The sequence below is a fragment of the Micropterus salmoides genome, unplaced genomic scaffold (assembly GCF_014851395.1).
Source record: "Micropterus salmoides isolate LMB-PRFRI ecotype aquatic unplaced genomic scaffold, ASM1485139v1 Ms_hic_scaffold_2, whole genome shotgun sequence".
NCBI lineage: Eukaryota > Metazoa > Chordata > Actinopteri > Centrarchiformes > Centrarchidae > Micropterus > Micropterus salmoides.
The window spans coordinates 52934350-52947762 of record NW_024041150.1 but is presented as its reverse complement, the minus strand read 5'-3'; the positions used below and the strand labels follow the sequence as shown (position 1 = coordinate 52947762).

Sequence of the window (13413 nt, the reverse complement as noted above, 5' to 3'; positions counted from 1 at the left end):
TAAGCATAACAGGAAGCGGCTGAAGAGCCTAGCTGTGGCGTATGAAGGCCGAACCGAAAATTGGTAAATAAGACTTTTTTATTTCTATTTTTTAAACATTTTATTGAAAATCAGGTTTCAGACATTCAGACATTCCAGCTTATAAACACAATATCAGACTTAATATAAAATAGTGCAATATATATATATATAACTTAACAATAAACTTAAATAAAAAATACATTAACAAAAACACACAGAACAAGACAGATTTAAGAGATGAGTAAGTGACAGACTGGTGACATAAGATATTTTTTAGAGGAATAGCTCTGAGTAGATATTATATATTGAAATGCTTTTCTTGATTGATATAGGTTTAAGAGACTCGAAGTACATATCTATTTCGATTAGGAGTACTTTAAAACATGGGGTAGACTCAGAGCATTTAGCTTTGTGAATCTGAAATTTCCCAAACAAAATAAAGAGATTCACAACGGTGCATAAGTTCTTATCTTTAGATTCAAAGTAGGTAATGACAGTTTTCCTTTCAACTGTGATTGTATGTGTTGTTTTAGAATATATGTAATTCTCAAAGTCCCTCCAGAATGTGCTACAGAATGAACAGTCATAGAAAAGATGATTTAAAGTTTCTTGTTCTGTTCTACAAAAGGTGCAGTTGTTATCAACAAGCATGAATTTTGAGATAAGCATGTTGTTTGGATATATTTTGTGCAAAATTTTCAAATGTAATTCTCTAACTTTCTTTGTAATACAGAATTTTGTTAGTGCATTTGCTGCTCAAAATATCAGTATTATTTATATAAAGAGTATATGTGAAACTGGGCACTTCTTGCTGTTTCTTATAGCTTTTCATTAATTCCAATAAACCATTGGGTAAAGATTTAAAGACTGAGCTATATTCTCTGAATGTTATTGGGAATGCTTTCTCTCTAAGAAAGGATTCAGACCGTTACAATACTGGTGATGCATTCATTATTCCATATAATAGACTTGTGTGGAGAGAAGTTATGAGAATAGCTTAATAACTTCCACTCTAAAAGAGCTTGCTGATAAAATCGGGACAGTTTTAACGGTAACTTTGTGATATTACAGTGACACTTTAACAAGAATTGGAGACCTCCAACTCCTTTGAAAATGTTATGTGGGATAAAGTATCATAATGAGTCGGGTGCATTTAAGTATTCTTTTAACCATTTAACTTTGAAGGTGTAGTTCAAGTCACAAAAGTCCAAAGTTCAAACCGCCTTCCTCCTTAGAGCCAGAGAGCAGCGCTTTTTTAAAGTGATGGTGCTTATTCTTCCATAGGAAGCTTATGAGTACGTTATTAATGTCTTTGCATGTTGAATCGTGGACACTGAGGGGGAGAGCAGGGTAGACAAATCTTGACATCCCTTCTGCTTTAGTCAGGAGGATTCTGCCCAGTATTGAAATGTCTCTTTGAAGCCATAAGTTCAGGATTGTTTTAGTCTTCTTCAATGTAGGAGAGAAGTTAAGTTGCTGATGTTCCATGTAGTCCTTGCAGATATTTTACACATTTCTTGACAGATATATTAAACAATTGTTTATCATCAGTTTGATATAAACATAAAATTTCACATTTAGATTTGTTGAGTGTTAATCCAGAAGCAGCAGGAAATTGGTCAATTAAGGATATAGCATATTCAATCTGATGTTTGGCCGTATCATCAGCTAACTGAGTCAATCTGATTTCTTTACCAAAAATAGACAAACCTTTAATAATGGGATTATGATGAATATGTAGTGACAGTAGTTCAACCACCAGCAGGAACAAAAAAGGTGAAATAGGGCAGCCCTGGCGAAGTACAGGAAATCTTTTGGTGGTATTTGGGTACAATATAACACAACTGTCAATATTTTTATAAAACATTTCTGAAGTGGATATAAATTTTGGTCCTAAATCAAATGTTTGGAGTGCTTTGAACAGGAAGCGGTGGTCTACAGGATCAAATGCTTTATAGAAATCGAGAAATACAATCAGTGCTTCGGTATTAATTTTATCAGAATAGTCCAGCAAGTCAAGAACAAGTCTTATATTTGAACTTATGTTTAGACATGAAACCTGTTTGTGTTTCATTTATGATCTCGTGAAGGCCTTTTTTTTAACCCCTTAGCAAAAATGAATGACAATATTTTATAATCAATGTGAGTTATAGGTCTCCAGTTTTCTATAAGTAAATGGTCTTTATCAGGTTTGGGGAGAAGGCATATTAAGCCTTGCTTCATACTTGTGGGCATTTCCTTTTTAGCAATACATTCTTTGAATAATTCAAGTAGAGGACTTTCAATGATGTCCCAAAAATGGAAATAAAATCCAACAGAAAGCCCATCATTACCTGGCGATTTCCCTTTTTCATTGACAAAACAGCTGCTGAAATTTCTATTTTTGCAATGGGCTGTTCACATTCCAGTTTAAAGTGTTCAGATATAGTTGGACTGAATTCTTTAACTGAATCAATACATTTATCACAATCATCGACTGAGTATTTGTCTTATATATTGCTATAAAATGAGCTAACATGTCTAGAGGTGTCCAAAGGATTAGAGGTCATGTTATCATTAATTTTAAGTTTCTTCATTCTTATTTCTTCATTTTATGAAAGTTTATCTTTAATCAATTAAGCATTTAATTCATCCATAATACATATTTCTTTGGCTATGTTATTTTTTTTAATTTCTTCACTTCGTTTTATTGCTATTACTCTGATTTTGTACTTGAAGTATTCCCATTTTTGCATGTGATTCCTTTCATAGTTATCAAATAGTTTTTTTGCAGTTTTTTCACCAGATCACAGAATCTTTCATCATATAATAATTTATTATTTAGTTTCCAATAACCACGTAAATGACTGTTTTGTTGTTTGGTTCCTGCTAAATGGATTGAGATTACTTTGTGATCAGAAAGTCGGGCATAACTATGAGCTGATTCTGAAACAAACTGTAGACAAGAGGGAGATATAAGCCATAAATCAATTCTAGATTGTAGGGATCTATTGGCATTACTCCAAGTAAACTCATTAATGTCTGGGTTTAAAAAGCAAATTGACAGCTGACAAATAAATGCAGTACTTTTGAATCTTGAATGTGAGATTAGTCTTGCAGGTATTCTATCTACAAGATCAACTGGAGCATCATTAATCTCCCCCAATGATCAAGTGTGCTTCCTCATATTTGATTATAAGGGCTTTCAGATTGTGCAGACTGTTAGGAGCATGCTTTTGCTTTTGCTTGACCTGTATCGTTGTAGTTATATAAATTGCAACTATAAAAAAGGAATTGTCTAATTTGAAAACTAAGATTATCCATCTACCTTCTTCTGACATCAAGGATTCAACTATGTCTCCTTAAAACATTGTTAAGGAGAACGGCGACACCTGCTGATTGTTGAGTGGAATGGCAGAAATAACATTGTGCTTTCCAAAACTTCACACCACAGTCTACTGAGTGTGTCTCTTGTAAAAATATCAAGTCTGCATCTGAACATAAAAATACATTTTCTTTTGGTGCTGTCACGGATACCTCTGACATTAGAGATATTATTTTTAAAGAACTAAAATAGAACATAAGAACATAACAAAATAGAAAAATGAAACTATTAACTGGAAGTCTGTTAAAGGTTGTAGGAATTAGTTAAGGAAAAGACAAAATCTTAAGACAGAGAATATCAGGTAAATTAGCTTACCACCAAGTTGAATACTCTGAACACGAGTAGCTAAAATATTTAGTGGGATGAACGTGTTGCTCTGTTAAATTGTAAACAGGGAAAAGGCTAATTAACCCATTGAGACGGGGAGACCTAATAAGCCTGGAGTGAAATTTGAACTGCTGAACTCACATTAACTGCTGTAACGCTCTGAGTCTTCTTGTTTCTTCCTCAGGGCTGCAATCTGTTCTTTCATCGTCTTCACTGTGTCATCTGTTCCTTTCCATTGGATTTGCAGCCCTTTCATATCTTCTTGCACTCTCAGCTGTATTTTTGATGACCATTTCTTCAAAACTTTGAAAAGAGATCATTTAGGCCGTTAATGGCTTTAAGAATGTCAGCGTTGGAGACCGTCTCATGTTCTTTGGTGCAGACTTTCTTGGGGTTTGGGCTGTCCGTGGGCGTGACGGGTAGAGGTGCACATAAACCAGAGAATGATTTTTCAGGAGACACATCCATTATCAAGCCTCCTTTTTTCACATTCTTGGCGTCTCTCTTGGACATCTTGGCCTATTAGCAAAACTTCTTAAAGTCTTCGTTCCGGCTTTGTTTAGCTGTGTAGGCGTTCTACATACAAACTTAAATACAAAAGCAACTTACAGCTACTTCACACAGGATTCAAATGGTCTCATTGACTTATTTAACCGCAGGTACTCGGACAGAGACTCTCGCTCACTCTCGTAGGACCCTGGCCAGGTAAATACGAGGGAAACGTTACATTTTACATGTATTTAGGTACTATAGGCTTCCTAAAGCTAACAGTGATGTTAACCTCAGATAACGTAGTTTATGGCTACTGCCATTTCACTTTAACAACATCATTTCATATTTAAAGAAAACCTAACCGTACTTAAATATTAAAATATTGACAGTGTTTTTGTCATTGATCAGCTAAAGCAAGTTGAATAGAAAGATATACAAGCCTTATCTAACTAAGCTCTCTGCACTTCATAACAGTTGTTCTTCTCCTTGTATCCCTACACCAGCCCCGGCCCCTGTACTGCAGGATAAATTTGAGAGTTCCTGTGCTGGACAGGTTTTTTAACCTGCAGGACACACGGCCGGATTTCCGGTTGAGCAGGGAGGCCCTGGGAGTGCTACTGGGCCTCCTAAACCAGGAATGGAGACATGGATGGGGTGCCACGATTGAGACCCTGGTGTTTCTCTTCTGGCTGGCAAGCGGGGCATCATACAGGTGGTCTCCAGAGTGTTTGCAACGCCTCGATCCACTGTCCACCGCATCGTCCACAGAGTCACTGAGGAGGTGGTGGCCATTCGCCACAAGGTCATCCACCTACCGAAGACCCAGGTTGAGTTACAACCAATATCCCGTGGGTTTGCAGGGCTGGCAAGACACAGAGCCTTTTTTAAAGCAGCTGGAGCAATCGACGGCTGCCACGTCCGCATCAAGCCACCGAGCGGCCCTGATGGTCAGTGCTACAGGAACAGGAAACTGTTTCCATCCATCATCCTGCAGGCTGTCTGTGACCATCAGGGCCGCTTCATTGACACCTACGATACGACCCAGGCCGGCCCACGACTCCAGAGTGCTCCGCTACAGCCCACCGTACAGGAGTTCACTCTACCCTCCTCCACCTCCTCCAGGGCACTTCATCCTAGCATTACTCCCCGTCATCGCTCCCTACAAGAGGCAAGACAAGGTGTGGGAGCCCAGCGCTTCAACAGCCATCACTCCAGGGCACGCTCCATTATAGAGCGTGCTTTTGGGATGATGAAGAATTTTAAAATTATACTAATGAGTAAATCAACAGACTGATTCATCAAAACCATAAAAAAGAATTTTTGGACTGAAATATATTTTTATGCATTTCAGGTCACAACAGCATGTTCCACCCTCCACAACATCTGCCTTGGTGCTGGTGACATTGTGGCCCCAGAGGATGAGCCTGAGGAGGACGAGGCAGAGGATGAGGGGGAGAACGGTTTGGAGACGGTCAGCGGTGCTCCCTGGTGTCTGCCCTGGAGGAGGTGCTCCAACAGGCAGGGAAAAGGTCAGTAAATTCCTATTCATATCCTAACAATTTTGCCTGTTGAAATATTTTGTGGAGATTTATTTTGTCAAAATAAGATTGTGAATTAGTATTTTGTGTGCACAGCTTATTATTCTTGCCTCTTACTAAAACATCTTAGTGAAATGGCAGCCCATCCAGGTCCAGCAGCATCACCAGGGTCTGTCAGTGGAATAAATGTTGTAAATACTAATATTTATATACTTTATTTAACAAATATTTTATTTGAATTGATTAATAAATATTGTATATATTATTATTTAACTGCAACCTCATGTCTTCCTTCAGTAGCTGAAGCAGCTCCTCCTCTCTGTCCCTCTTTCTCTTTCTCGGCAGGCTCTCCTCCTCCTCCTCCTCCTCCTCCTCCTCCTCCTCCTCCTGGTCACCCACTGCAGTACTTGGCCCTGGTGTGTCTTTGGGGATAGAGGCAATTACGACAGATGGGGTGGTGGAATGCCTCTATCCCAACACCTCATCCATGAGGACAAACCAGGGCCAAGTTGCAGCAGTGGGCTTCCCCCCTACACCCTCTCCTGACCCTGGACACTTGCAATCCTAAGGCACAGGAAATCAATCATGGTAAATAACAACAGCAGAAAAACAAATTTCAGCAACAGTCTTTATTACCATTTAGTACCACAGTGTGACCCTCACCAGCAAATAACAATATAAGTTTAGTTAATAAAATTATAAACATCACAACGTGAAAACATCGACATGTTTAAGGTTCCTGATCAGGCAGATGCTCTCACCTACAGACACAAATACATTTACATAAACAGAAAGATCAGGCCACATGCAGAGAAAGAGTGAAAACATTTAAAGGTGACGCTGTGTTGACCTGTTGAGCTCGTCGTGGGTTCCTCCAACAGAAGCTCCTGCAGCAACGTTAATGTTAGCGCTTGTCAGGAGGACGTCTGAAGCTTTAACTTTGGGAAGAAGGACTTTCAGGGGGTTCAATCTCTGGTATAATTTGTCTTATAACTGTAAACACAGAAAAGGTGCCTAAAGGTGTAAACACACTTCACTCCAACCAAAGATGACACATATGAGTGTTTTAACGTAACGTTTAGCCTACTTGGTTTCACGTGTCCTCCTGAGTGAAAGTCCAGTTTGACCCTTCCATCCTCCCATACTTCCCATACCTCCCATTATGCAGACTTCCTCTCTTTTTACAAAACAGCTTCCTCCTGTATTACTGCTTTGTGGTCACTAGAGGTCGCTGCCTCAATAAACATTTAGATGGGTCATACTACCTGCCTCAGGACGGTCTGTCCTTCACTGTTAAACCCTTTCTGCTCCTCCTGATGTGAATGACGCCAGTGGAGAATGTTAATAAAGTTGTTTTTTAAATCATCATGTAATCAACATCTGGAAATCAGTGTCTGTCTGTGACCAGCAGGTGGCGCTAAACACAAGTCCCTAAATATATTTACTCAAGCACTGCATTAAATTACAGTTGTGAAGTACTTGTACGTTAGTGAGTGAGTATTTCCATTTTGTTATCTACAGTGGGGAGAACAAGTATTTGATACACTGCTGATTTTGCAGGTTTTCCTACTTCCAAAGCATGTAGAGGTCTGTTATTTTTACCATAGCTACACTTCAACTGTGAGAGACGCAATCTAAAACAAAAATCCAGAAAATCACATTGTATGATTTTTAAATTATTCATTTGCATTTATTGCATGACATAAGTATTTGATACAACAGAAAAGCAGAACTTAATCTTTGTTTGCAATTACAGAGATCATACGTTTCCTCGAGTTCTTGACCAGGTTTGCACACACTGCAGCAGGGATTTTGACCCACTCCTCCATACAGACCTCCAGATCCTGGGGATCCTAGGGCTGTCGTTGGGCAATACGGACTTTCAGCTCCCTTCAAAAATCTTCTATTGGGTTCAGGTCTGGAGACTGGCTAGGTCACTCCAGGACCTTGAGATGCTTCTTACGGAGCCACTCCTTAGTTGCCCTGGCTGTGTGTTTCGGGTCGTTGTCATGCTGGAAGACCCAGCCTCGACCCATCTTCAATGCTCTTACTGAGGGAAGGAGGTAGTTGGCCAAGATCTCGCGATACATGGCCCCATCCATCCTCCCCTCAATACGGTGCAGTCGTCCTAATCCCCTTTGCAGAAAAGCATCCCCAAAGAATGATGTTTCCACCTCCGTGCTTCACGGTTGGGATGGTGTTCTTGGGGTTGTACTCATCCTTCTTCTTCCTCCAAACACGATGAGTTTAGACCATAAAGCTCTATTTCTGTCTCATCAGACCACATGACCTTCTCCCATTCCTCCTCTGGATCATCCAGATGGTCATTGGCAAACTTCAGACGGGCCTGGACATGCGCTGACTTGAACAAGGTGCGCTGCAGGATTTTAACCCATGACGGCGTAGTGTGCTACTAATGGTTCTTTGAGACTGCGGTCCCAGCTCTCTTCAGGTCATTGACCATGCAGTTCTGGGGCAGTTCAGGAGGTAGAGCGGTTGCCGGTTAATTGGAAAGTCAGTGGTTCAATCCCTGGCTCCTCCGGGCTGCATGTTGAAGTGTCCTTCGGCAAGATACTGAACCCTGAATTGTGAATGTTAGTTTCTGTTTGAGCACTTATTTTATTTTTCTGGTCTGATCCCTCACCTTCCTCATGATCACTGATGCCCCACGAGATGACCTCTTGCATGGAGCACCAGACGGAGGGAGATTGACCGTCATCTTTAACTTCTTCCATTTTCTAATAATTGTGCCTTCTCACCAAGCTGCTTGCCTATTTTCCTTTCCAGCCTTGTGCAGGTCTACAATTTTATCCCTGATGTCCTTACACACACTCTGGTCTTGGCCATTGTGGAGAGGTTGGAGTCTGTTTGTTTGATTGAGTGTGGACAGGTGTCTTTTATACAGGCAACGAGTTCAAACAGGTGCAGTTAATACAGGTAATGAGTGGAGAACAGGAGGCTTCTTAAAGAAGAACTAACAGGTCTGTGAGTCTGTGAATTCTTACTGGTTACTTATGTCATGCAATAATTAATAATAATCATTTAAAAATCATACAATGTGATTTTCTGGATTTTTGTTTTAGATTGCGTCTCTCACAGTTGAAGTGTAGCTATGATAAAAATGACAGACCTCTACATGCTTTGTAAGTAGGAAAACCTGCAAAATCAGCAATGTATCAAATACTTGTTCTCCCCACTGTATATGTATTTCTACTCCAACACATCTCAGAGGCAAATGTACTTTTTACTGAACTATATTTACTTTTCAGATTCAGATTGACATGAAAATTAATTAAATTTAACCAGTGGTTTCCAAACACTTTGGGTTGTGTCTGTTGTTGCGTTTTGAGACGTAGAAACACAACATCCTTTGGAGGGGCCAGACTAGGGGCCACATCCCATAAATTATGTAAAGAAACCCTGTAACTAAAATAATTAAATCAGACAGTTGTTTAACTTTTAACAGTATTACAGCACATTTATTATACACATTGTACACTAATACATGTATAATATACACATGTACACTGTAAATACATGTATAAATATATACATGTACACTAAATACATGTATAATATACACATGTACACTGTAAATACATGTATAAATATACACATGTACACTAAATACATGTATAAATATACACATGTACACTGTAAATACATGTATAAATATACACATGTACACTAAATACATGTATAAATATACACATGTACACTGCAAATACATGTATAAATATAAACATGTACACTGTATATACATGTATAATATACACATGTACACTAAATACATGTATAAATATACACATGTACACTGCAAATACATGTATAAATATAAACATGTACACTGTATATACATGTATAAATATACACATGTACACTAAATACATGTATAAATATACACATGTACACTGCAAATACATGTATAAATATAAACATGTACACTGTATATACATGTATAAATATACACATGTACACTAAATACATGTATAAATATACACATGTACACTGCAAATACATGTATAAATATAAACATGTACACTGTATATACATGTATAAATATATTCTACATATTCACAGCCACGTGAATCTTCACCTCATGCAGGGGGAGCACCTTTAAACAACAGCGCTCCTCCCTGAGCTTTCGGTCGTCTGAATTGCTCTTCGTCTGACTCGTCACCTGGGACCAAGCTGTCGTGGGAAACCCTACGAGGAGCTGAGAGCTCCGGACAGAACAGCTCCCAGGATCATGTGAGCACACAAACCCCTCCACCACGATAAGGTGGCAACTCACGGAGGGGATAGTTTTTATACACATATCTGTAATATATCATCTTTAGATATTACACATATGTATATGTGATCAATTGTTAATTATTATTTTTTAAGGCAAAGATTCCAGGAACAACATTATTGTAATATGAAACAGCGAAACAATCCTAAAACTAACCCAGATAACACAAGTGAAAAAGTACATGAGTTAATGAGCTTTTCCTTTCAAACCCAGTAAACAGTAAAAAATACACCAGCACAATATTAAAATGTTAATCTAAATGTCCAGACATTACGCATTATGCCAAATATCATAAAAGTTCTTTACTATGGGCAACACCTGAGCTTTTCAGTGCTTCACCAAACAACGCGGTGTCAAGAGCCACAAAGCTAGTTATTCCAAAACAAGAACCTTGTGTTCCACGCAACTTCTCATTAGGAAATATTATACGTATTAAACAAATGTGGTGGATTGGAAGCTTCCCAGTACAACCACAGTCTGATCTGCTGGCCACTGAGCAGCTCCACTGGAGCGGTTGGGGTTAAGGGCCTTGCTCAAGGGCCCCTCAGTCGGGGTAAATAAGGGTGCATAATATACATATATACACACTCTGTCTATTGTCCAGAGTTTCACTGTGACTCCTCAGAGTCTTGGTCACAATCTGACCTGTTCACTGGATCCGTTTGGATTCCACGGCCCTCTTTTGTCCTTTAAAGACAAAACAGAATGGCAACAACCATCACGACTACTGACAAACTTGCTGTCAGTCCAACATGTGTGTTTCTTCCATCAGGGTTTCCTTTGTCCTTGTTTCCTTGGTCCTTGTTTCCTTGGTCCTTGTTTCCTCCAGCTGAGATGTTTCCAGCTGTGAGAGAGCAGAAACAGGTTCAAGGTATCAGCTGTCAGCTGTACGTGATGACTGAAGAACAGAACAGAATCTATTTCTCATAATCTCCTGTCAGACATGATCTACTGCACTTCGGTCACATGACTTAAATCGCAACAATAACTTCTAACAACCTCAAACACGTTCTGCATCTGATTCTCTACAAACTCACCTGAGCCTGAAACCGTCAGCCTGATGATGCCGATGAGTTCAGGTTTGTTTTTCTTCCCAACCCGACACTCGTATGTTCCAGAGTCGTTGACGGTGACGTTCTTCAGAACAACAGAAGCGTCTCCGTCCTTCATGTCTGGATCTCTCAGCTCCACTCGACCCACGTAAGAAGGATGCTGGTAGTTCATGTGGAGACCGTCTCTGAGGAAGAAGACGTAGCCATCAGCCTTCAGGTCCGGTCTGCTCCACGCTATCAGTGAGATGGGACCACCTGTGGGAGCCTTACAGAGAAGAGAGACGTCCTGTCCAGGTTTCACTGTCCCCTCCTGTGGGTCTGAACACAAACAGAGAAAACAAAGTTTAACTGCTGAAGAGGCCGTTTGGACACGTTCTACACATTGTTGGTGGTGAGATCACCTGCGTAGACTAAAGTATCAGAAAGTTTCCTTTAAAGTGAATTTTTATCTTATTTTTATCTTCTTTTCTCCTAAAGAAGATATTCATGACTGATTTATTCTTTTATAAATCAAAAATATGAACCACATTGTTTTAAAATGTTCCTTATCTGAAGTAGTGTTGATGTTCGAGTGTCGCCATCTCACTGCGTCCTGAACTCATCTGCTGACGTTGCACTTTAAGTTGTAGGAAATTTAGATCGTTTGTTGAGTAACTTGTCTGTTGGTCAGTTTGATAGAGGGCGGTTACAGGACAAGTGTTTCCTGCTGCTTTTTAAGGGAACTGGATGTGACTCAGACTCTCTGAGTTCTTCTTCTATCTGTTTTTGTAGCGTTCTGTTAGCGTCTGGCTAACTTTTCTCCCACAATGCATTCTGAACTTACGTCATCGGCTCGTCAGAATCTAAGATGCCGTATTTGTACTTACACAGCCATGTGTAAAGCTTTTACAAAATTGCCTTTACACAATGCCCACCATTTCATGACTTTGCCGCCATTTCATGACTTTGCCGCCATTTCAGGCTTTAGACAATGCTCGCCATTTCATCACTTTTCCCGCCATAAGGGTTTTTCTCCTCAGGCTCTGAGGATAAAGTGTCACATACAAAAATGTGATGCTCGTGAGAGAAAGTTTGTGAAATCAAGCTGTATAAATAGTTTACCGGACGTTACATTGCATCACATCCCCTGCACATGGCAACCGGTCGGAGCTTAAAGTCTTAAAGTCAGCGCTGCAAGAAATGAACCATAAAGACATGACGGAAGAAACTAAACCAGCAAACAAGCATTAACGCACAGATAAGCACACAAATGCACACATCTCATCCATAATATCCATTGCATCATCATAGCCGAACAGTTTTAAAGGATAAACAGATTGACAGATTGGTGCTCACCTCCACAGGCACGAACCAGCATTAAGATAATGAAGATAAAAACTATGAATACTGAAGCTGCCATGACAGACTGACTGCTGCTGACTGCTCTCCTGTCTTATTAGTCATGTCAACCAATCAGCAGAGGGGGCGGGGGGGGTGACATTTGACTACTAACTGAAAAACAGGCTCCACCATCAACCACCAATTCACAACAATTCTCATGTCACTTTTCATACGGAGCGGCTCAGAGACCTAACAATTCCCACCATGAGCAGCCATACAGTCGAGGAAAAACTTCCTTTTAAAGGTCCAGTGTGTAAAGTTTCTGAGGCTCTATTGACAGAAATGCAATATAAGATCCTTAACTATGTTTCAGTGGTTTATAAAGACCTTACAAGATGTTGTGTTTTTATTACCTTAGAATGAGACTTTTCTATCTACAGTCCTCTTACAGGGAAGTTCTGCAGTAGCAGTAGCAGTAGCAGTAGTAGTAGTCGTAGTAATAGTTGTAGTAGCAGTAGTAGTAGTAGTCGTAGTAATAGTTGTAGTAGCAGTAGCAGTAGTAGTAGTAGCAGTAGTAGTAGTAGCAGTAGTAGTAGTAGCAGTAGTAATAGTTGTAGTAGCAGCAGTAGTAGCAGTAGTAGTAGTCGTAGTAATAGTTGTAGTAGCAGTAGTAATAGTTGTAGTAGCAGCAGTAGTAGCAGTAGTAGTAGTCGTAGTAATAGTTGTAGTAGCAGTAGTAGTAGTAGTCGTAGTAATAGTTGTAGTAGCAGTAGCAGTAGTAGTAGTCGTAGTAATAGTTGTAGTAGCAGTAGTAGTAGTAGTCGTAGTAATAGTTGTAGTAGCAGTAGTAGTAGCAGCAGCAGTAGTAGTAGTAGTAGTAATAGTTGTAGTAGCAGTAGCAGTAGTAGTAGTAATAGTTGTAGTAGCAGCAGTAGTAGCAGTAGTAGTAGTCGTAGTAATAGTTGTAGTAGCAGTAGTAGTAGTAGTCGTAGTAATAGTTGTAGT

At 39.6% G+C, this 13413-nt stretch overlaps 3 protein-coding genes across 3 annotated transcripts in view; 1 reads left to right on the top strand and 2 right to left on the bottom strand.

Moving 5' to 3' along the window:
- LOC119912609 overlaps positions 1–13413 on the top strand; it is a 390500-nt gene that overhangs the window by 143122 nt on the left and 233965 nt on the right. The gene's annotated exons all lie outside the window — the stretch shown is intronic.
- The window catches only part of LOC119912627 (coxsackievirus and adenovirus receptor homolog), a gene marked incomplete in the record, with an annotated part of 333023 nt that overhangs the window by 234925 nt on the left and 84685 nt on the right, over positions 1–13413 (bottom strand).
- LOC119912735 (coxsackievirus and adenovirus receptor homolog) lies at positions 9766–12011 on the bottom strand. Its single transcript, XM_038732029.1, has 2 exons — positions 11074–12011; positions 9766–10880 (listed from the first exon to the last, which is right to left on the bottom strand). The coding sequence occupies exons 1-2, from the start codon at positions 11258–11260 to the stop codon at positions 10726–10728; spliced, it is 342 nt and encodes a 113-aa protein (XP_038587957.1). The 5' UTR covers positions 11261–12011; the 3' UTR covers positions 9766–10725.

What these genes read in the sequence shown, in the direction of transcription:
- LOC119912735 (XM_038732029.1), bottom strand. Translation starts at nt 11,260, where the DNA reads ATGAACTACCAGCATCCTTCTTACGTGGGTCGAGTGGAGCTGAGAGAT. An exon ending in GCTGACGGTTTCAGGCTCAG is followed by an intron (nt 10,881 to 11,073) that starts GTGAGTTTGTAG and finishes GCTCTCTCACAG; the next exon opens with CTGGAAACATCTCAGCTGGA.